The sequence below is a fragment of the Hippocampus guttulatus genome, chromosome 18, assembly GCF_054856545.1.
Source record: "Hippocampus guttulatus isolate MCC_2025c chromosome 18, RoL_Hgut_1.0, whole genome shotgun sequence".
Lineage (NCBI taxonomy): Eukaryota > Metazoa > Chordata > Actinopteri > Syngnathiformes > Syngnathidae > Hippocampus > Hippocampus guttulatus.
This window is the reverse complement of record NC_141278.1, coordinates 12443059-12467343: the sequence shown is the minus strand read 5'-3', so window position 1 is coordinate 12467343 and position 24285 is coordinate 12443059. Positions and strand designations below refer to the sequence as shown.

Here is a 24285-nt window from a genome sequence, read left to right as displayed (position 1 = left end):
TAGGAGAAGGCTCCAACGGATGACATACTCAGACAATGTCTCCGACAATGGTGAACAGAGGATGAGGCGCTGTAAGAGGGACCATCATGGGAGGACAAGCCCCTACACGGGATGTACCACCGGACCATAACTAAAGTGGCTGATCTCAAGAAGTCCTATCAGTGGCTCGAGAGGGCTGGCCTAAAGGACAGCACAGAGGCACTCATCCTGGATGCTCAGGAGCAGGCCCTGAGCACCAGAGCCATTGAGGCCCAGATATACCACACCAGACAAGACCCAAGGTGTAGGTTGTGCAAAGAGGCACCTGAGACGATCCAACACATAACTGCAGGGTGTAAGATGCTGGGTAACCTGTCAAAACCTGTCACATATGGCCCACTTCAAAGCAAGGAATTCAAGCCTGTGAGCAGGATAGTTCAACTGGGCTCCCGACAGCGTTTTACTAGCAAAAGCCACTGGTCTCGCAACCTTGTCACCAGGTTGAAGCTGGGAAAGGACGGCCTAGATGCCGTCCAATGATGCATCGACAGCAAGGATGAAAGGTTTCTCGAAGTCAGGATGGGCCACCGTCACACTGTGTGACAGATCATGCTTCAAAGTCTCAAAGGCATTTTGAAACTCAGTGGTCCAGTCTTCCGCTTTCAACTTCACATGACTTTAAGCATCCAATGCTGGCTTCGCCCTTCGTCTGGCTTTACCACCAGTCTTCTGGCCCGAAAGGAGCTTGAAAAGGGGCTTGGCCTTGATGGAGCAGTCCTCAATGAAGTGCTGATAATACAGCACCATCCCCAAGAAAGACCTAATCTTCTTCTGCGAGGGAGTGAGGCCATCACTGTCCATCAAGTCAGACACCTGCACCCTGTTTATAGCTTCCACCTTTCCGGGGTCCGTCTGTACCCCTGACTCAGAGATGACATGGCCGAGGAACTTCACAGATCTCCGAAGAAAGTGACACTTCTTCGGCGCTAGCCTGAGATTATGGTTCTTCAAGCGGGAGAAAACCATTTCCAATCGCTCAAGCGCAATCTGCTCTGTAGCTCCATTTCTTGTCATCGGACCAAAGACCATGTGATCGTCACAATAGCACAAAAGGCTCGTGAAGTTCTTGTCACCAAAAATGGAAAGCATCATCCGCATGAATGTAGCCGGGCTGTTCGATAAACCCCGTGGCATCCGGTTATATTTGTGCAGGCCAAAAGGAGATGAAAAAGCAGTGTACTTCTTGTGATCCTCAAACAGCGGCACGTTATAGAATCCTGAGGTAAGATCCATGGTGGAGAAGAAGACATTTCCCCCAAGTGCGGCAAGAGCATCAGCCTGATGGGGTAGTGGGTGAGCATCCCGCTGTGTCCTCGAATTAAGACACCTGAAATCTGTGCAGATGTGCAAATCCCCATTCATAGAACCAATGGAGACGCATATTCATCTCCATTGGCATATCCACGGTATTGGCATATTCGTGGATTTCCGAACGATGCCCTTTTCTTCCATCTCATTGAGAGTCATCCTCAGCTTCTCATCTTGACTTGGCAGGACTCTCCGGTAAGGCAGGCGGAATGGCCTCTCATCCACCAGGTGTATCTTGTGCACAAAGTCAAAGACCTCCCCACAGTCCATCTTGTTCCATGAAAAGACTGATTCATACCTCTCAATGATTTGGAAAAGTCTGTCCCTCCACATGTCAGACACAGCACACGCATCCAGGTCCAGATCCTGTAGTCCTAGCTTGTCCAGTGCTATTTTAATGTTTTCTTTGGACCTTGGCCTCGCGGAATGCATAACAGATTGGGAGAAAATTTGGATGTTGTCGGGCTCAGACAAGTCTTCAGCAGCAATGCAACTATGACCGTGCTGCCAACCGACATCGGTGCAAGGCGGGAAGCTTAGCCCAAACAAGATGTTCACTCTTTGGTTGTAACATCACACACTGCCGTAACTTCAGTGTGCCAACTTTATCGGGTACAGTTACACCCCTCCATCTCTCTACGTTGGATAGGAGTGAGGAAAAGTGGTGAGAGTCATCATCAACGATACTGCCGGGTTCTGACATGAGCCACCAGTAGCCTTCAGTCTTCCTCATCAGATGAAGAATTTTCTGAATGGCATTACTGCCCAGAATAATGTCATCGGTCTGTCCAGGCACCACAAACATAGGCACAGCTAACTTGCTATTTTGGATTGTTTTGTTGCATGCATTCTTTGGTTAATGACAACGTTCGCCTGCGTGTCATACAGTTTTCTTGCTAGTTGCAAGTAACTGTCCCGTTCATTGCCGATGTCTGGTGATTCTTGTGCGTAGCAAAGGATTTTTGTTGCCATTTGCATTGCCTCCTTGCTGGAAGGTGGCTTGTCATCAGGAGTTGAGCAGGGAAGATCATCTTCTTCCTCAGACTCAATCACATTGGTGGTTTGCTCGATCAATTCTGTGATTTCTGTTGCTCTGTAATATTTCGTGACAGCCAAATCACAGTCCACATTTAGAAGATCCTGGTTTGTCAGGTCAGGAATTATTTGACGCAGTGGAATAAGGTCACGCTCATCAATATTTTCCCCCTCAGCATTGTAAGTGATGGCGTCTGTGTGTGAAAATCCACACTTGGAAAAGCATTTACAGATGGTAGAAGATTCTAATTTCATCCAAGCAGCTTCTATCCATTCAATGGCATCCCTGACAGTGATTTTTTTTACAAGGTCACTTGCTTTGTTGCACTCATCCATGTTGAGCAAAATATTTTTCGGCATGCTCTTACAATACTGCAGCTTGATATTCTGGATGACTCCAGTATCCATCGGCTGCAAGTGAGATGTTGTGTTTGGTGGGAAGAAAATTATCTTTATGTTTGACAAGTTTGCTGTGACGTGGGCTCCACAATTATCCACAAACAATAGAATCGTTCGGTTTTGGATGATCATCTTGTTATTTAGCTGATGCAACCACTTCATAAAGATTTCTGAAGTCATCCAAGCTTTGCGGTTGGCTTCATATGTCACTCTCATTTGTTGTTTATAGTCTTTTGTGAAGCACCTTGGGTTTGCTGATTTTCCAATGACCAGTGGACGCAACTTTTCACCAGCCATTGAACTTGCCAACAGTACGGTAATCCGGTCTTTAGTCCAGTCCAGTCCAGTCTTTACCTCCCCTCCCTCACTACACAAGACAGAATTGGTCAACTGATGCCGGGCAACAAACTTCTGCAGCACGCCACCGGACGCTTCGAAGTCGTCTATGCCCATAGATTTCGATATGGAGCTAGACTTCTCACGAATTAGCGGCCCAGTTCGCGGGAAGTTTTTAGCACGACAACAGTTAAACCATTCCAGCACACGATCATTTACCGCGCTGAATCTCGTCCGTCGAGCCACAAGCAATTTCCTATGAGCAGGCAGACTCCCACATTCGGACCGGGCAAGAATCGATGCCTTGTTTTTTAAAGTCTCGTAGATTTGGGTCTTTCCAACTGTCAGGTTTGTCCAATTTGACACTCAGGAATAAAACACAAGGAGGAGACAGGAGACTCAATTCTGGTACCAGGAGGGAACGAGGAGAAGCGTTCGGTTTCAGTTCTCGGCACGTCACCCTAACGATCTCCCCCTTCACCTTCTCATTTATTGGGAAATCTACTACATAGGTGTGTCCAACCTAAAGGGTGGGGGCTGTTGAACACACACTGAACTTGTTTGACTATGTGTGTGCATGTGAGTGTAAATTACGTACATGTGTGCAATTGTTACAAAAACATCACGTTGCAGCTGGTGTTGATGGCTCCATTCACTGTCCAACCTTGATCACTGTTTAGTCTTAACACTTACAGTGTATCTCTTCCCAACCACGTCCTCTGAAAGGTGGTTGCGTCCCTAAACTTCCACACAGTGCACCAAGCATTCTTGATTATAAATGTGAGTATATAATGGATAAATGTGAGTACATAATGAAGAATATATCTTTATTAAAAGCAGAAACTACAAATAATCAACCTATCACCAACTCCAAGTGTCTCCTGGATGCTTTTAACTTTGTGTCCAGCCTCGCTCAAACGGATGCATTTCACCCGCTCCACTACAGTCATTACAGTTCTGGGACATTTCGATGTCATGATCTACAGGGTGCAAGTGAATACATACAGTTAAAATCTTTCGCAATTACGTACAGTAAAACGCACACCAATAAAAACTCACTTACACGTCATCGTTTCGGATCGGATGATGAAAACGGCGAAGCGAACACGTGTCTTTCGTAGTGTCGAGTGGGCGGTGCTTTTTAAGCCAGTGCCGCTATCTACGAGACGTAAGTGAATAAAGTTAAAATCATTGACAATTACAATAAAACACACGCCAATAAAAACTCACTTGCACATCGTCGTTTCGGATCGGATGATGAAAACGCCGAAGCGAACACGTTTCTTTCGTCGTGTTGAGTGGGCACTGCTTTTTAATCCGGTGCCGCTATCTACGAGACGTAAATGAATAAAGTTAAAATCATTCACAATTACAGTAAAACGCACACCAATAAAAACTCACTTACATGTCGTCGTTTCGAATCTGATGATCGAAAAATGCGAAGTGAAAATATGTCTCACGTCCAGATCTTTCCGTCGCATCGGGTGGGCATTGAGTGTATTTAAGCTCCCGCGGCATGACGTCTCCATCCGGGTTATGCCTAGTGGAATTTCCGCTCACGTAAGTTCCGGTAACATGTAATATCGTAGTCAAAACGTTAATGCATAGGTTTTTATTACGGGTGAAAGATATTAATTTTCATAGAATTCCGGGGATGGGAATATTTACCCAACTGCCGACCACTTGTCTATTGTTTTTGACCTGAATGTCATGGAAAGATCCTTGGATTGGCAATGTTTGATAAACATCCGTGTCGTTCAAGAGAAGAACAGTCCAAATCTCTGCCCTGTTCTCTGAGACGGTCAGCGGCAACCTCAGCTGCATTGTTAATCCTCAACCAATAGTCATATGCGTCCTCATTATTCTCTGGGAGAGTAGTGTAAAGGTCTGCTAGAGGGAGAGGTGAACAAGGGACAGTTGCAAAATGTTTACGAAGAAGGCCATAGATGGCATCTGGGTTCTGGGTAACATCAACTGCACTGTTTCTTGCGCTAACTTTTACAACATCTTTAGCTCTACCCCTGAGGTTCATGAGGATTTCCTCTGCCTGATGCTCAGGAGCTACATTTGCTCTCCTCATGTAGTTCCTCATTAGGTCTTCCCACTCATGCACATTAATTGTATCAGTGTGATCCCACTTGAAAGCTGGAGGTTCCCGAACTTTCCTGTGCGGCACTAGCAGAACTTGTGATGAGTCAAGACTTTGTGCAGATGTGTCAACGGCCGTGTCATGTAAGACTGAGTTGTTATGCATGGCAACATTATGTGTTAGGCTGAGATGTGCAACAATGCTATCTGCCAACTGCTGGCCAACATGTCTTATGTCACTCATCTGACCAACTACATCAGGTGACTGGAGAAAGGGATGTCGGTATAGCAGTAGTCTGCGCACTTGTCATAGGTACACTGCACTGGGTCTGGGAAGGAACTCTGTCCCCACTAACTGAAGTGGCCTCAGCTAGAACACGCCCATTCCCCTCTGCATGAACTACACCACTCTGACCAGGACTACTAAACTGTAACACGGTCGGGATCCCTCTACCTCTACAACACACTTATGCATAAATGTTCCCTGTAAAGAGCTCATCCTGAGACTTCACAAAAAAAAAAAAAAAACACCAGAGGAAGAGAAAAAAAATTGCAGAAAAGTACACCAATTGCAAAACAGCAGTTGAGATGAGAAACACACTAATTGCAGAACATGAGCACACACTGTCCACCTAGTCATGAGTGAGTGATATGATGAAGCGGCACAGCGTCGTGGTCCCGGTCCGAAGTGGAGAGTCAACTTGTGATCGACGGGTCACGGCACCAATGTGACGGGGTCACAACTGTGATGGTCTCGAACTCCACGTCGCTGCCGCCTCAAGAACACCAGACACTGGGATGTGGCTTTTTCTCTATTTTTATAACTGCAACACAGTATGGCGGAGGGATAGGTGAAGTCACAGGGCTTTTCGGTCTCAGAAATAACCTGTGACTTCCCTGGTAGTTCTCCCAAACAAAACATCATTCATAACAAAATAAAATGCACAACAAAACAAAATATACAACATAGGTGATCGTATATTAACTATTTACAAAAAAAAAGGGGGAAAAAACGCACATACACTGGTATTTATGTGATGCCGCTGAACGTATCACATGCAGCAGAACGGCTGTGCAATGTACAACAATGGCGGCCGCGACGAACTGTGGCCACACACCAGCCACTCAAACAGCCAAATGAAAAACGACACGAAAAACTATATACAGTACAACCAAAAGGAAACAAACATTACCTGCAACACAGTATGGTGGGAGGGATAGGTGAAGTCACTGGGCTTTTCGGTCTCAGAAATAACTGCACAACAGAAAAGCACTATTTAAAAACTTTCATTCGACAAAACTTAAATAAAATAACGACACAAAAAGCAATGTGGACTCGGAACAATACAGGGAACTAATTAAATACACAGCACCGCCGAAAAGGATAAAACAAAGTGAAATATTGTAATTAAACTAGAAATGAATCCAGACCGTCAATGAAATGGTGCCAAACCCGTTTGCATTGCAGGGCAGATTATAGTGGAATCAAGATCATTTTTCCATCCATTATCTGAGCCGCTTACCCTTTGCAGGGAGCACTGGCCCAGTTTCAGGACGTCTCACCATCTCAACCAGCCGTCTTCGTCACTTCACATCAGTAGCGAGTTGGCCGCGCAACTCAGCCTGCTGCACAAGTTCTCCTTGCTACGCCTCACTGCCATTATGGAGAAGTACTCCAACAAGCATGGTTGGACCTGGTGGGTAGAAGAGCATCTGCTTTGTTCTGCTCGCTATTTATTGCCTTTTGCAGCCTATTTTTGGCTCAATTGTTTCAGGTCCACCCAACCTGTTTTTGCATTTTTAATTCAGCCCTAAAGGCCAGTTTCGTTTAGCAGCATGACACGCACAGGTAGGCAGCCATTTTGTTTTGAAGTGGCCATTAACGGGTAATTTTGTCAAAGGTCCCTCAGAGACAAATTCTCTGAAATGTTGATTGCTACCAAATATGAATGACATACATTTTACTTGTGTGTAAAAACATCACAATTGAAGAGTCATCCTGTTTCCTTGCAGGTCTGTACCAAAATTCATGAAGCGTATAAAGTCTCCCGACTTTAAGAGAGAGCGTGTTTGGGGTCCCACTCATCGTGCACGTATGACGTTGCGGCTTCCCGTTGTCCCTTTGCCTTCAGCAGGCTCTTGCCCACCTCACGCGCCATTGTCTGGACCAGGTACTTGCGGCAAGCAGATTTTAAAAATAAAACACGAGATTTTGCCACAAAAGACAGCATTTGACCAACTATGGAGTTCTCATGGAACGCTTTACTGTCTTCTCATCTTGTACGGGTTTCCCTCCAGGTGGGCCTGTTCCGCAATTCTTTTGCGGAACAGGCCGGACAGGCCGAATTCCGGATGGAGTGGACTACGAGGAGCAGTCGGCCTTTGATGAGTTCGACATAGTCAAGCAATTCTTCCGGGACCTTCTGGAGCCCTGACTGAGCAACAAGCTGGGAGAAACCTTCCTGCGCAATAATTCCTTAACACCAGTGTAGGTAGCCAGGCTTCCTGCTAAAATACCTTTGTGGATTTTCGGATGGTTCATGCTGAGAGTCCAGGGATTATTCAGTGGTAATAGTTTGAGGGAGTAATGCATTCTGCCAGCATGTCATTGTGTCAATACTTGACTGAGTTCAGAATTCATCACAACACGACATTTTGCCATAAAGTCTCGATATTTTGTCTCCCCTCACACCCAAGACGTACCCAAGGAGCAGCGTTTGCAGGCTGTTGAGGAGGGGGAGCTGTCAATTTGCTCTTGGTCCTCCTTGGACACAGGTTCTTTTATCTCTCTATAAGGTGGAAGAAGACCCAACACCACGTCGTCTTTTCTTCAGTTTATCACAACGCAACACGAATCGATTCGGGCTCCTGTGAGTCTCAGATTTCATCAGGAAGCCCCGAACAACCACGGTCACACGTATATATAGGCATAGTATGTTAATTATGTTAATTAGGGGCGGGCAGTCCTTCCCCTTATGTAAAAATCAGAAACAAAGAAAGGTCAATGCAGTTCGATCTTGGCATTTTGACAAAGTATAGACCACATCTGCTGTGCACAAATCTCGAGATAAGAGTTCCTCCTCAAGGGAACTTGACAGCCTTCAGGAACTTTCCTGAGGTGGGGGACGCAAAAGAAGACACTTGGGGGCTGTTCATCACTCAAAATAGGAATCTAATAGGAATAGGAAATAGGATCTAAACTTCACACTACATTCTTTGTTTTAAGTACTTCAGCAGATGTTCAGGACAGAGACTAGTATCAATAGTTCTCATAGCAAGGTGAAATTCCTCAACAATGTCCTACTACTACTTCTAGCAGAATAATTCCTTAACAAGGCGATGCAGGCAGCCATCTTTTTGATGGAGGACAAAAACCGCCAAGCATTGCAGACGCTGCTCTATTTCCTGCGCGATGTGGCAGCACAGGTTGACGAAAACCAGATGACGGCCGCCAACCTCGCCGTCTGCCTGGCGCTGTCCGTCTTCCACTTAAGCCTAACCAAGAGCAACACGCTTTTGTCAAGGTACACCGTTGCTGTGCAGTCCAATACGCAAGATTTATAATACAGTATACTGCAGAAATAAAAAGTATTGGGTGTAGGACTTGTTCAGCATACAATGATTGTTGATCATGAACTGATTGATGTTCACTGTTGTCTTTCCGATGATGGTGAAGGTCCATCCAGAAAAGTATGGCAGTGGCTGACCAGATCAGAAGGACTTGAGCGAGATCTTGTCTGCGACTCAAGGCCTGGCTCACATAATCAGAGTGCCCGCGCCTTTTTCAGGTTTACGTATTTATTTATTTATTTATTATTGTTCTCGATTTACTTATTTATTTATTTGTTTGTTTATTTATTTTCATTTCTGATTCTATTCATAACTGGAAAGTCAGAACCACTTTAAGTATTTTCAATACTCATTGACTGCCACACCGCATGAGATTTAACCCCCAAAACACAAATTTGTTGTAAAAAATTCATGTTAATGAAGGCCTTTTCACCAGTCAATCAATGGGATCTTTTCGGCCAAAGTCACAGGACACATCGTAGTACAGTAATCGCAACAAAGAAACATTTCCTGTGCCTCACATGCCGAAACCCGGGTTTGAAGTAGGGACCTTTAGATCCTCAGTCTAACGCTCTCCAACTGAGCTATTTCAGCCTCTTGTAGCTTTGACTAAGCCCTCTTAACCAGTCAATCAATGGGATCTTATCGGCCAAAATCACAACAGTGTGTCAAAGGACACATTGTCGTACACTAAGTAATTGCATTAAAGAAAACATTTCTGTGGCTTACATGCCGAAAACCAGGGACCTTTAAATCTTCAGTCTAAGGCTCTCCCAGCTGAGCTATTTTGGCCTCTCGTGGCTTTAACTAAGCCAGTGGTTCTCACTTATTTTCTGTCATGCCCCTCCAAGGAAGAGGAAAACACCTCGCACCCCCCACCCCAGCACGACTATAAATAGTATCATTTATCTATAAAATTGGTAGAAGTACAACTTTGCATAACACTGTATCCTTATTAACATATAAGAGAATAAAAAAAGAAAGAAATATGGACCAACTTTATGGACCAACTTACAACAAAGAATAGCTTTAGTAACTGGAACAGAAAAGATTTAAAGTGCATCTGAAATTCAAAAATAACATTAAATCCTTAATTTAACAATAAATATTTTTTGACCATGTCAAACCATACGATACTGAAAAATAATCCATCCATCCATCTATCCATTTTCCACCGCTTATCCGGGGTCAGGTCGCGGGGGCAGCAGCTTTAGGAGGGAAGCCCAGACTTCCCTCTCCGCAGCCACTTCTTCGAGCTCTTCCTGGCGGATCCCAAGGCGTTCCCAGGCCAGCTGGGTGACATAGTCTCTCCAGCGTGTCCTGGGTCGTCCCCGAGGTCTCCTGCCAGTGGGACATGCCCGGAACACCTCACCAGGGAGGCGTCCAGGAGGCATCCGAATTAGATGCCCAAGCCACCTCATCTGGCTCCTCTCTATGTGGAGGAGAAGCGTCTCTACTCTGAGCCCCTCCTGGATGACCGAGCTTCTCACCTTATCTCTAAGGGAGAGCCCGGACACCGTGCGGAGAAAACTCATTTCGGCGGCTTGTATCCGGGATCTCGTTCTTTCGGTCACGACCCATAGCTCGTGACCATAGATGAGGGTTGGGACGTAGATCGACCGGTAAATTGAGAGCTTCGCCCTTTCGCTAAGCTCCTTCTTTACCACGACAGACCGATACAACGTCTGCATCACAGCAGACGCTGCACCGATCCGCCTGTCGATCTCTCGCTCCCTCCTGCCCTCGTGAACAAGACCCCAAGATACTTAAACTCCTCCACTTGGGGCAAGATCTCCTCCCCGACCCGGAGAGGACACTCCACCCTTTTCCGACTGAGGACCATGGTTTCAGATTTGGAGGTGCTGATTTTCATCCCAACCGCTTCACACTCAGCTGCGAAACGCTCCAGTGAGAGTTGGAGAGCCCTGCTTGAAGGAGCCAACAGTACTACATCTCTGCAAAAAGCAGAGATGCAATACTGAGGCCACCAAAACGGATCCCCTCAACGCTTCGGCGGCGCCTAGAAATTCTGTCCATAAAGGTGATGAACAGAATCGGCGACAAAGGGCAGCCTTGGCAGAGTCCAACCCTCACTGGAAACGATTCCGACTTATTGCCGGCAATGCGAACCAAACTCTGACATCGGCAGTGTAGGGACCGAACAGCCCATATCAGGGGGCTCGGTACCCCATACTCCCAAAGCACCCCCCACAGAACTCCCAGAGGGACACGGTCAAACGCCTTCTCTAAGTCCACAAAACACATGAAGACTGGTTGGGCGAGTTCCCACGTACCCTCGAGGACCCTGCTAAGGGTGTAGAGCTGGTCCACAGTTCCACGGCCGGGACGAAAACCACACTGCTCCTCCTCAATCTGAGGATCGACTTCCTGACGGACCCTCCTCTCCAGCACCCCTGACTAGACCTTACCAGGGAGGCTGAGGAGTGTGATCCCTCTGCAGTTGTAACACACCCTTCGGTCCCCCTTTTTAAAAAGAGGGACCACCACCCTGGTCTGCCAATCCAGAGGCACTCTCCCCGATGACCACGCGATGCTGGAGAGGCGTGTCAACCAGGACAGCCCCACAGCATCCCGAGCCTACTGAAAAATAAAATGACATAAATCAATAACTAATAATGTATTCAAACAAATCACCAACATTATCTCAGGGGCACAATATATATATATATATATATATATATATATATATATATATACAGTATATATATAAAAAAAACCTTTAACTACCAAAACAAAAATATATAAAAGAATTTGTGCTTTTTTTTTTTTTAAATCAAAGATGATGTCTGGATTAATGGCTACAATGAGCACGTTTTGCAATGCACAGCTTTTCGAAGCGAGGTTTGAAGCAGGACACAGCAACTCTCGGCTCCTGCTCAATGTGTAGCCGGGACCTGTATTTTAGTTTTTTGAAGTAGCAGTCACAAAGCGGCATGATTGTTGGCAATATTCGGCACGTTTTTGCTGAAAAAAACTCAAGCAGCTTATCAGCGTGATTGGGGTGTAATGTCTTTAAGTGACGCCTTAATTTATTTGGCTTCATGTTGTCGGCTACCAAAAGTTATTAGACACAGTAAGCACATCGATCTTCCCTTGTCTGCCACCGCAGTCACACTGAAACGAAGCGCTACATAGCCTCGTCATATTTCCTCCCTGAGAATGCTCCCTGCGCAAACTCTGCCAATGAGAGCGCCAACCTTGAGATGTTCATTGTAACTCTCCCTCATTTGAGGTTAACTAAGGCCTTTTCACCAATCAATTAACTCATTGAATACCACCCCTTCTCACTGGAGCAACCCCCTCAATCCCTCACATTTTACTGAATTTTGACTGATTTGCAAGGCCCACAGAATTTTCTGTTCTATGGCTGTATAAACATGCAACCTGTCAAAGGAAAGGTGAGACTCTCTCCCTTCAGCAGAAAAAAAAGGTTTGTTTCTATCTTTCTCCGTTCATTGGTAATCAGCATTAGAAAACTGCTAAGTTTTATGGAAAAGGCCGATTTTCTGCAGAAATCCAGAGAAAATGAGCTTTTTGTAATTTCAAGCATCATTTCAAGTTTTACACTATTTTTTGCTTTTGTGACAGCTCAAATACCTCAATAATGTGTTCCTCCTACAAAAGAACATTACAAATAATGTTTTTATAGCAAAATAATTTATTTGCACACAACAAAACTATTGAACTATGAACAAAAGTGCAAATGGAACATTGAACGAAAGTGCAGCTGTGGAGAGGATGGTTTTTGGCTTCCATCCAGTTTGTCACCACATCGATTCATCCCACCACGTCCAGATGCACGACCTTATAGAAACAGAAAAAGTTGCAAATATATATTGCTGCAGAGTGAGGTACAATAATTTTATTTACCTTTCTTTCCACCACCAAAGCAAGGAGTCGTCATCTTTTGGCTTCTGGTTGGACAATCTGTAATTTATAGAAGTTTTCAATTTTTTTATTGTTGCTTTCCACTTCCATTTCAACATCTCTCACACACACATACATGCTCGCACACTGCTATTTACACCATTCATTCCACGTTGCTCAGCATCCAATTTGAAATGAAATGGAATATGAATTGGGCGGCCTGGTACTCCAGTGGTTCACACGTCGACTTCACAGTGCAGGGGTACCGGGTTCAATTCCAGCTCTGGCCTCCCTGTGTGGAGTTTGCATGTTCTCCCCGGGCCTACGTGGGTTTTCTCCGGGTACTCCGGTTTCCTCCCACATTCCAAAAATGTGCATGGCAGGCTGATTGAACACTCTAAATTGTCCCTAGCTGTGAATGTGAGCGTGGATGGTTGTTCGTCTCTGTGTGCCCTGCGATTGGCTGGCAACCGATTCAGGGTGTCCTCCGCCTACTGCCCGAAGACAGCTGGGATAGGCTCCAGCAGCCCCCGTGACCCTCGTGAGGATCAAGCGGTTCGGAAAATGAATGGAATATGAATTTAACACGAGTGGTTTAGCAGAGCTGAGCGGACCAAATGTGTCCTGTTTTTTTATTGTTTTGTTTTGTTTTTTTAAAACCTATGGCGACACGCAAGTCAGCACATTTATGGCGCATATTTTCATCCATATCTACGAGACGCATCAACCGTACATAAATGATTAGTGTTACTGGCAACTTTATAGTACAGGTATAGCGGGGAATGTAGCAGTGCATAAAAGTGACTGATGAGGCATAAGAAGTGATGAAGTTTTGAATGGGAACTTGCAAGCTAGTCAGCAGTTACCTTCTCGTTCCAGTGGCTCTGGCGAGAACTCTCAGCTGCTTTCCGTTATGTCCGAAGGCACGTATTCGTCCGACAGATCGGGATTCAAATCCAATTTGTAATTTTGTAATCGTCATTACGAGACGATTACAGCGAATCGCTGACGTGTGCCCGGTGTCGGCCATGCGAAGCAATGCAGCCTCTTTGCCGTCATCGCTGGAAGTCGCCGGGGAGACAATTTGTGGGCGATGTGCGCCACGGGAGGCACAAAATGCTCTGCCAAGCGATGGTCCCTGACGTGGAGCATGTTCATCTTCATCAGATGAACTCGAAACTCGGCGTGAGCTATGCGGGCCGAGTATAGCACGCGATATTTGCGCAGGCTGACGTTCGTTTGACAGGTGCTGCTTTTGATTACGTGACCGAAGCGTCATCTTCTCTTCTACACAAACACCATCTCCTTGGTTGTTTTGTTTTGAGGACGCTTTTATACCGAAAAAAACCCAGTCCTCAAGTGTTCGTTGTTTCCTTTTCTCCATCGTTGCTAGTTGCTAATTGATGGATTGATTATTTTTAGTCATCATACATTCGCCTATTAGATTGATTGATTGATTGATTATGCTTGCAAAGAAGAACACTTATTCTTGCAATCATTAATTGACTATGCCTGCAATGAAGAACGCTTCTACTTTTAATAAAGATATATTCTTTATTATGTACTCACATTTATAATCCTTTTAGACTCAAGAATGCTTAGTGCACTGTGTGGAAGTTTAGGGACGCAACCACCTTTCCGAGGACGTGGTTGGGAAGAGATAAGTGTTAAGACTAAACAGTGATCAAGGTTGGACAGTGAATGGAGCCATCAACACCAGCTGCAACGTGATGTTTTTGTAACAATTGCACACATGTACGTAATTTACACTCAAATACACACACATAGTCAAACAAGTTCAGTGTGTGTTCAATAGCCCCCGCCCTTTAGGTTGGACACACCTATGGAGTAGCTTTCCCAATAAATGAGGAGGTGAAGGGGGAGATCGTTAGGGTGACGTGCCGAGAACTGAAACCGAACGCTTCTCCTCGTTCCCTCCTGGTACCAGAATTGAGTCTCCTGTCTCCTCCTTGTGTTTTATTCCTGAGTGTCAAATTGGACCAACCTGACACTAATGTTGCAATCCACTATCCACATACGCCCCTCCTCCACTATACGCCCTTTCTACTGCTTCTGCGGTGTGATCCTGGTGGACTTTTGCACCACTGCCACCTGATGGCCATTTTTTTGCTATTTAACATTGCCATCAAGCTTGATCATTCAGTGAGAAGTTGCATCAGACTCTCTTGCACCCTCATCAAAACCTGGATGGCACAAAATTTCTTGAGATTCAATGAAAAGAAGACAGAGGTGATATTGTTTGGTCCCAGTGGCCCTTGTACATTCCATCCTGTAGACTTGGGCCCCCTGTCTCCTTATCTTAAGTCAACAGTCTCAAACTTGGGCCTTAAACTGGACAGTGATTTCAAACTCGATCGGCAAATTGGTGCCGTTGTTAAATCCAGCTTCTTTCACCTTAGACAGCTGGCCAAAATAAAACCTCTCCTCTCACATGAACACTTTGAGACGGTAATTCATGCCTTTGTCACATCCCGGCTCGATTACTGCAATGCCCTTTACTTTGGAGTCAGCCAGTCCTCCATTAAGCGCCTTCAGCTGGTCCAGAATGCCGCCGCTCGCCTCTTGACTGGTACTCGTAAGAGGGAGCACATAACTCCTACTCTGGCATCCCTTCACTGGCTCCCCATTCATTTTAGAGTTATTTTCAAGATCCTCTTATTTGTTTTCAAATCTCTGAATAATCTCGCGCCACCTTACCTCTCTGAGCTCATCCGCCCCTACACACCTGCCCGGCGCCTCAGGTCTGTGGACCAGACTTTATTAGAAGTACCAAGAACTAAACTGAGGCTCAGAGGGGATTGAGCCTTTTCTGTTGCTGGTCCCTCTCTCTGGAATGACCTCCCACTAAACATTCGGCAAGCCTCCTCGCTGCCCATCTTCAAAACCCTCCTCAAAACTCACTTGTATTCTTTGGCATTCGACTCAGCATGACTTAGATTTGTTCTTGGTTTTACTGTTTGGTGCTTTCTACCGCCTTTATTACCGATTTGTCTTACTGTTTATTGTGCATGTTAAATTGCTCCATGTACAGCACTTTGTATGCAGCGATGGCTGTTTGAAAGTGCTCTATAAATACTGTTGACTTGACTTGACTTGACTTGACTCCCCCATGAAAAACGTGATTGACGTATTTTCACGTCATGGGGAGGGAGCGGCTATGCACTAATTGACATATTTATACGTCAAAGGGTGTAAATGAGTTAATGGGATCTGCACTACACAACGTAGTGCAGTAATTGCATGAAAGAAACAATTTCTGTCTTACATGCCAAAATCCAGGGTTGCACCAGTGACCTTGAGATCTTTAGTCTCACGCTCTCCCAACTGAACTTTATCAGTCTCTTCTGGCATTAACTAAGCCGTTTTCACCAGTCAATTAATGGGATGTTATCGGCCAAAATAACAACATTAAGTCAAAGGACACAGCATAGAACAGCAATCGTAACAAAGAAATTAATTCTGTGCCTTACATGCCAAAACCCGTGGTTGAACAAGGGACCTTTAGATCTTCAGTCTAACGCTCTCCCAACTTAGCTATTTTAGTCTGTTGTTGGTTGGACGTAGGCCTTTTCACCAGTCAATTAATGGGAAGGTATCGATAAAATGACAACAGTGAGTCACAAGATCGTCGTGCAGTCATCATAACATCAAAATAATCTCTGTGCCTTACATGCCTAAACACAGGGTTCAACCACAGACCTTAACAGCTTGAGTGTGACAACTCTCCTACCTGAGCTATCTCTGTCTGTTGATGGGCGGGCTGAGGATGGTCCACAGTCAGTCAGAAGACGCAGTTACGAGTTCACATGATGGTCCTCTCACAGATCCCTGAGGAGATGGTCAGCCAATCCTGTAACTCTTAGATGGAAGCTGAGCTTGCAGCGCCTCCTCTGGATGAGCTGGGTAAGATACGCCAGTATAACATGGAGGAAGATGGAGAGGAAGTGGACGAAGAAGACGAGGAGATCGATGAAGGATCCTCCTATTCTTACGCGGACAAGCTGATCCACAACCTGCTTAAACCAAAGACAAAAGCAAAGCGTGGATGTGTCGACCGGCAGAAGACCACATGGAACTGGCCTACAAAAAGGTTCTCACTTCATCCATACGAATGGCGCACACTGGACTAGATTGCTGTGATGCAAACACGCTTTTTATTTAATTAATTAAATAATGTATTCCTTTAAAAATATATGGGAAGAGGACCTTGAACAAAATAATCGCACAGTGAATCTCACTCGCATTAAAGCTCTCGTGCAACTGCTGAAACACACTCACATGCTCTTAGCTGCTGTGTTCGTGCCTTCAGGTGGGTGACGGCAACCCTCTTCAGTGTTGGCGTGTCAGCACAGAGGTGGAGGCCACGCCCCCCTGAGGTTCTTCACCGGAAACTGCGAGAGCACCCCCTCTGGCAGATGGAGCTCCAGCAGCAGAAGGTTCTGGATATGCTGGACAAGCAAACAGACGTGTACCAGTGCTGCTGTCACAACATGGCACCGCAGCCACGGACAGACTTCGTCATTCTCAGGTCCACTCACCAGACGCGGGGACAAAAAATTGACTGGTTGCCAGTCCATCTTATGACTCGTCTGGAAAAAATGATCAACATCAATAGCAGTGTTGTGTCCAAGGACTGGCAACCCGAGGCCAAGGCCAAGGCCAAGGCCAAGGGCTTGACTCCGAGGCCAAGGCCAAGGACCAAGGACTGATTTTGAAACTGAGGCCTAGTCGAGGACATGTATAAAACAAAGCTATCATACCACTTGGCAGGTCTTCATGATTTGCAACACCTCTCCATCATAACCCTTTGCACTCCCTAACGCTTGAATGAAGTGTTTTTATTCAAAGAGTAGAACAGTCAGGGTACGTGTTATTTATACTGAGAAAAATAAAATAAAATCATATGGTATACATTTATGAATTAATGTTTTAGTGCAGTAGTTTCTTAATATGAAGTAAATCACCACTCAAACATGTTTTTCTGCCGATTTGAAAAGGTCACCCCCATTTCCCACACACACCCACCTCTACCAGAAACCACTCTACCTACCCCCCCACCCTCTTTTTCTCCACTACAGATCCACGAACAGGACGTGAGACGGCTCTTCAAGCAGCAGAAGATCAAGAAAGCTGCGGGGCCCGACAAAGTGTCCCCCTCCTGCCTGAAAGTCTGCGCTGACCAGCTGGCTCCGGTCTTCACACAAATCTTCAACAGATCCCTGGAGCTGTGTGAGGTCCCATCCTGCTTCAAACAGTCTACCATCATCCCAGTTCCCTAGAAATCGGCAACATCGGAACTGAACGACTATAGGCCTGTCGCCCTGACGTCTGTGGTCATGAAGTCCTTTGAACGCCTTGTGCTGAACCACCTAAAGAACGTCACCAGACCCCTGCTGGACCCTCTCCAGTTTGCCTACCGGGCAAACAGGTCTGTGGAAGACGCAGTCAACATAGGTCTGCACTACATCCTCGAGCACCTCGACAGCACAGGGACCAACGCAAGGATTCTGTTTGTGGATTTCAGCTCTGCGTTCAACACCATCATCCCGGAACTCCTCACCCCCAAACTTCTCCACCTCGGTGTGTCCCCTACGATCTGCCATTGGATCCTCAGCTTCCTGACGGGGCGGACACAACAGGTGAGACTGGGAGCAACAACATCATCAATACGCACCACCAGCACTGGAGCCCCACAGCCCCTCCAAACGATTGCACCTCAACAGATCCAGCTGTCAAACTCATAAAGTTCGCAGACGACACCACGGTCATCGGTCTCATCAAAGACGGCGACGAGTCTGCGTACCGCCAACAAGTGGAGCAGCTGGAGCTCTGGTGCAGCCGACACAACCTCGGGCTGAACACGCTCAAGACTGTAGAGATGATCGTGGACTTCAGGAAACATTCTTCTCCACAGTTGCCCCTCACACTATCCAACTGCCCTGTGTCAACCGTCGAGACCTTCAAGTTCCTGGGAATCACAGTCTCCCAGGACATGAAGTGGGAAGTCAACACCATCTCCATCCTGAAAAGGGCCCGGCAGAGGATGTACTTCCTGAGGCTGCTGAGGAAGCATGGCCTGCCACAGGAGGTGCTACGACAGTTCTACACGGCAGTCATCGAATCAATCCTGTGTTCTTCCATCACGGTTTGGTTTGGGGCCGCCACAAAAAAGGACAAAATCCGACTTCAACGGACAGTTAGGACGGCGGAAAAAATCGTTGGCACCGCCCTACCCACTCTTGAGGACTTGCACACTGCAAGAATCAAGACAAGGGCACGGAAAATCCTCCTGGATCCCCCGCACCCTGCCCACCACCTTTTCCAGCTACTCCCCTCAGGCAGACGCTACAGATCCATGCGCACCAAATCCAGTAGACACTTAAACAGCTTCTTCCCTCTAGCCATTAACTCCTTAAACAGTCACTGACGTAGTCACTCGTCTTGTACTACAAATACTGCTACTGGTTACTCTAAAATGGTTCAATGATTTGTTGTTTACGATGATACTAATGCAGCGTGTTATACCGACAAATTCCTTGTGTGTCCTACATACTTGGCCAATAAAGATGATTCTGATTCTGATTCTGATTCTGAACAGGCATGACATGGCACGGAACACAAGTTGAGAAATGACTTTGCATAGAAGTCAATCACTGACTGCAGAAAAAGCGGTAATCTCTCAATGATAATTTCACAGTTTACCGGCAGCGAGTCCCAGGGACTCGCTGATCAGAAAAGTATGAGTGCCAATATGGATTGAGAGAGTGCCAAATTTCGAATTCTGAAAGGGTCTACTTATTCAATTGCATATCATAATAACACAAACAACAAGATATACTGTACATACAATGATAAACAAATGCTGCAAAAATTTAAATAATTCAGGAGCAGGCCTGAGGATTTCGGAAATTCATGGTAACCGTTTTTCGGTTCCGTCGGATTACCCAATGGGAAACCACGATAACAAATGTTGGGTTCCGTAAACGTTCATCATGGGAACCCATTTTTTTATTTTGACTGATATTGATAATCAAGAATTCCGAAACTCAAAAGTATAATGTTTCAAGGGTCAATGTTTGAAAACTATGCATTAACAATGAACATTACATCACCAGCTGTGTACTCCAGGTTTATTCCAAAAAATAAATGGATCAAAAACTGGTGTACTCATGTGGCGTCATCAGAGTATTTTTTCCAATCTCACACTGCAAAGAAGTCAAGATGGCGCCCGAGTAGGCAGCCGCCAGCAAGTGCTCTCATGAGCCTTGGTTTTTTTGGTGTTTTTGTGTTTGTTTTGTCACTTTGTGTTTGTTGTTACGTCGTGTGGACATGATGTGGACTTTTTTCAGCATTTTTTGGCCACGACATTCATCAAGGAGGAGACTCTGTCCTTGGTGGTTGCGCCTTCTCGGCAGCATGGGTATACCAGCACTGTTTTTGACTGGGAGGAATGTCGGCGCCATTTGACTGTCGTTGCTGGACAGTCCCGGGGCGCTTGTGTCTTGCGCCTGTAATGGGAAGCATTTTTCACTGCCCCGCTTTGTTCAGCGGAGAGATCAGTGCTGTTGAACGGTCTGCGGCTGGATGGATGTAAGTCTTGAGTAGCCGACGATGAGAAGAAAGGAGCGTTAGCGCGGAGCGCCGATGCGGATTTGGAACTGGGAGTCGCGGCTTGGAGTTTGAAGCAGATTACGTGGGACAGGAGAAGTGAACTAATCTCTTTTCGTCAATGGACGCTACAGCTTCGTGTTTGCTTTCAAAACTTATCTTGTAGCAGACGTGTGCACATTTTCAGCATGACGTCTCTGATCCACTGGTGAAAGGACACTTTGATCCTCTCCTCTTTCATCTATAACTGCTTCAGACAACAAAGTGTATGCAGAAGATTGGTGAAGATTGCGCGACTGTCTGTGTCTTATGTGTTGTGTTGTGTTATTTTGACTTCAACATGGTGCCGCGAGAGTGGCTGCCTTTCCAGCAGCTCCTATATTTTGTTGTTCTACTTCTTCCTTTCATAACTTTGCTGCTGTGAATCGGGAATTTCTCCACTGCGAGACTAATAAAGGTTTTCTTTTCTTAAAGATTAATTGACTGATAATCATTAATACAGGTAAGTATTGATGTGACTTGACATCCTCTTCCCAAGACGATGCATGTATAATCTACGATCAATTTGACGAAAGAATTTAACACACGTTATCATTAGTTCTACCAACAGTTAACATTAGCATTACTACACCTTGTGACGAATGTTTTATTCATAAAGTTACCATGCTACAACCAGTAAATTATAGAATAACCAATACTGTTTCATAATATTTTTCACAGCGATTAGCCTACAAATCTAATGACCAATTTGCCTCGTAATCGTTCCTCGCGTCGTATTTCGCTCTCGCGTTCTGTGCATACGTCACAGGTGAGTTTACTGATACGCCCTTTGGACGATTCATACGAAAAATCAGACAAGGATTGCCATTTTTAAAATATTGTAATTAGTAGACCTTGGTGAGTTTTTTTCGCCGCCATCTCAAACTTTCATCCGCGCGATTCCTCAGTTTGCGGACTAAAATAACAACCCGCATGCGCACATAACGTCATCTGTTGTGCCCCCCCGCCCCAACACTGAAAACAAAACAAAACAAAACGAAAGTAAATTAGAAGAAACACACTCACACACCACACCACATCACAAACACACATACAGGCGCAGCGAAATCACGTGGATCACACAGTCAATTCAAGTGCGGTGACTTTTATAATTAAACTATTTTTCGGTACCGTGAAAATGACGCCACGGAAACTGTTGTCAGCGGCTTACTTATGCAGTAAGTAAGCCGAAATGGTATTTAATATCAATGTGTTTGCTCCTCTGCCTGTTCACGGGATTCTTTGCTAGAGCTATAGTACCCTGATTATCCTCAAACACTTTGGCAGGTGAGTGTCCACACATTTTCATACCATTCAGTAGGTGGGTCAAATGTAAACATTATTGAATAGTTGCGGCTAAAGCCATATATTCGGCCTCACATGTCGACAATGCTACAGTTTGCTGCTTTTTGGTTTTCCATGACACAACAGGACCTCTTTCATTCAGACATACACAATAGCCAGTTGTGCTATCTGTAACATCTGCTGCCCAGTCGGCATCACTGTAGGCATGTATCTGTAGTTTGTCACATTTCCGGTAGCGTAGTTCTTGTGTTGTAGTACCTCTATATTTAGTTACATTGTCTAGTGGCTTTGCATCATCAGAGTAGTTGAATTTCTGTTCACATGGTGTTTTTCTAGCTTTACAATCCTCCATGTTGAATCTCACAAGTAACTTTTCCACATAAGTTCTTTGTGACATCTTCACACATTCCTCTGACTGATCAAAATCAATACCCAGAAAATGTGTCAGTTTACCCAAATCTTTCATTTTGAATCTAGCTGCAAGCATGTTTTTCACATTTTTCATTACTTCCTCATCAGTAGCAGCTATGATTAAATCATCAACCCATATTATTATGATGACTTTGTCATTTCCGTTTTCTTTGAAATAGACACAATAATCAGCTTCATTCTGAATGAAGTCGTTGTCAATCAAGTAAGAATGTAACATCAGATTCCAATTACGACCTGCCTGTTTCAGGCCGTACAGTGACTTTTCAAGTTTACACACAAGCTTCTATTCAGTACTTATTACCTCATACCCCTCTGGTTGTTCTACATAGAGCTCACAATCTATGGGTGCATGAAGATAAGCTGTCTTTATGTCCATTTGGTGGAGTAGCAAATTTTCCTGAACCGCTTTTTGCATTAGTACCCTCACGCTTGTCATATTTGCTGTTGGAGAAAATGTTTCCTTAAAATCTATGCCATGTTTTTGACTGTAGCCTTTAGCAACGAAACGAGCCTTATATTTGTCTGTGCCATCCTCATTTCTTTTTAATGCATAAACCCAACATAACCCCACTGCACACTTTCCTCGGGGTAGCTCTGTTAGGGTAAAAGTGTTGTTTTCATTCAATGACTCCATTTCTTCGTCCATAGCTTTGGTCCATTTGTCAGCATTAAGTGAACTTTTTGCCTCTTTAAAAGACGGTGGTACGTCACACGCCAGTCTATAACAGTAGTCTATGTTAGTAAACACTTGGTCATCATCATCAGTCACATACTCATTTAGGTAACTAGGCTTCTTTTTGGCTCTAGTTGTTTTTCTCACACTGTCTGCACTGCTCGGTTGTGTTACCATGTCAGATACAGGGCTGCCCATTTCTGCATCATCCTGCACCGTTTCCACTGTATATGGCTTTCTGTCTATTCTACCAGAGGCCAAAAGATCATCACTATCATCCTGATCTGAGCTCATTTCTGTCTGGATTTGTTGCTGTGTAGATGGCTTTGTCACAAATTTCAACATTCTGAGTTTTTGTACTTTTTCACTATTTGGATAATAAACTTAATAAGCTGGACTATTTTTGTAATATCCAATGAAAACTCCCTTTTCACTTCTAGAGTCAAGTTTCTTCTTGTCATGCTTGTATGCATAGCACACAGCACCAAACTTTTGCATTTGTGAGACATTTGGTCTCTTTCCAGTCAACATAAAGTAAGCAGTCTGCTTTGTGCGATTATTAAAGCATCGGTTCCTGACCACTGCCGCTGTCTGCACTGCATAAATCCACAAAGTTTTGGGTAGGTCACTTTCAAGTAACATGCATCTAGCCATGTCAAATAAAGTCCTCCAGTTTCTCTCTGCTGTACCGTTTTGGTGTGGTGAGTATGGTGCTGAGGTTTCGTGTCTAATGCCATGTTTACGCATAAGTTCTTGGTACTCTTTGGACATGAACTCAGTACCATTGTCAGATCTAATGCACTTAACCTTCCCATAGGGGGCAGTGTCTGCTAAAAAGCTTTCTGTGGCAGTCACTGTATCACTCTTTTGTTTGAGAAAGTACACAAAAACTGTACTTGAGAAGTCATCGGTAAACGACACTGCAAATCTGTGTCCATCTGTAGAAATTGGATCTATAGGTCCTGCCAGATCTGTATGCACCAAGCCAAACACCTCCGTTGCTCTTGCATCCGGCTCTCTATTTCTGGTTTGTACAAACTTCCCTTGAATACACACTTCACATGGTGATACAGGTTTTTCACATTTCCCTTTGATTACCATACCATCAACCACTTTTGTCAACTTTTGCACATCACTGTAATTGCAATGGCCAAGAATCTCGTGCCACGTTTGCATATCAAAACAACCTTTGCACTTGTCATTACCCTAGTCTGCAGTAGATAGGTAGTAAAGATTGTTCTGCACATTAATACGGAATACAGTACCATCACTCATTTTCACCATGTCCTTTCCATCGTTGAAAATCACTGTTGCTCCACTTGCCGTCGCAGCCATCACAGAGAAAATGTCTTGTGGATATGAAGGGATGAACAGTGTATTTCTCAATGTCGCTGTATGGTGGTGTCCTTTGCTGTCGATGAGGATCACCTCTGCTTCTCCCCGCCGTTTCGCCACGCCTTGGCACTTGGTTCCGTCTGCTAGCTCAACATAGTGTGTTTCAGCCTTGAAGGTCTCATCAAAGCTCTTGAACTTTGTCTCATCTG

General features: G+C 45.0%; 1 protein-coding gene and 1 non-coding gene across 2 annotated transcripts in view; both read right to left on the bottom strand.

The window, feature by feature from the left end:
- Positions 1-3930: 3930 nt before the first annotated feature.
- The window catches only part of LOC147191274 (uncharacterized), a 44923-nt gene continuing 24568 nt past the window's right edge, over positions 3931-24285 (bottom strand). The window contains exons 4-11 of the mRNA XM_086136713.1: positions 16963-17132; positions 16415-16697; positions 6729-6899; positions 6399-6460; positions 4523-6029; positions 4348-4447; positions 4181-4276; positions 3931-4097 (exon numbers count right to left, since the gene is read on the bottom strand). Of these exons, the coding sequence (XP_085992839.1) occupies positions 17014-17132 (119 nt within the window). The 3' untranslated portion in view covers positions 3931-4097; positions 4181-4276; positions 4348-4447; ... (3 more) ...; positions 16415-16697; positions 16963-17013. The remainder of the gene's footprint in view (positions 4098-4180; positions 4277-4347; positions 4448-4522; positions 6030-6398; positions 6461-6728; positions 6900-16414; positions 16698-16962; positions 17133-24285) is intronic.
- Positions 9298-9369, bottom strand: trnal-gag (transfer RNA leucine (anticodon GAG)). The gene has a single exon. It is a non-coding gene; the product is annotated as a tRNA-Leu (tRNA).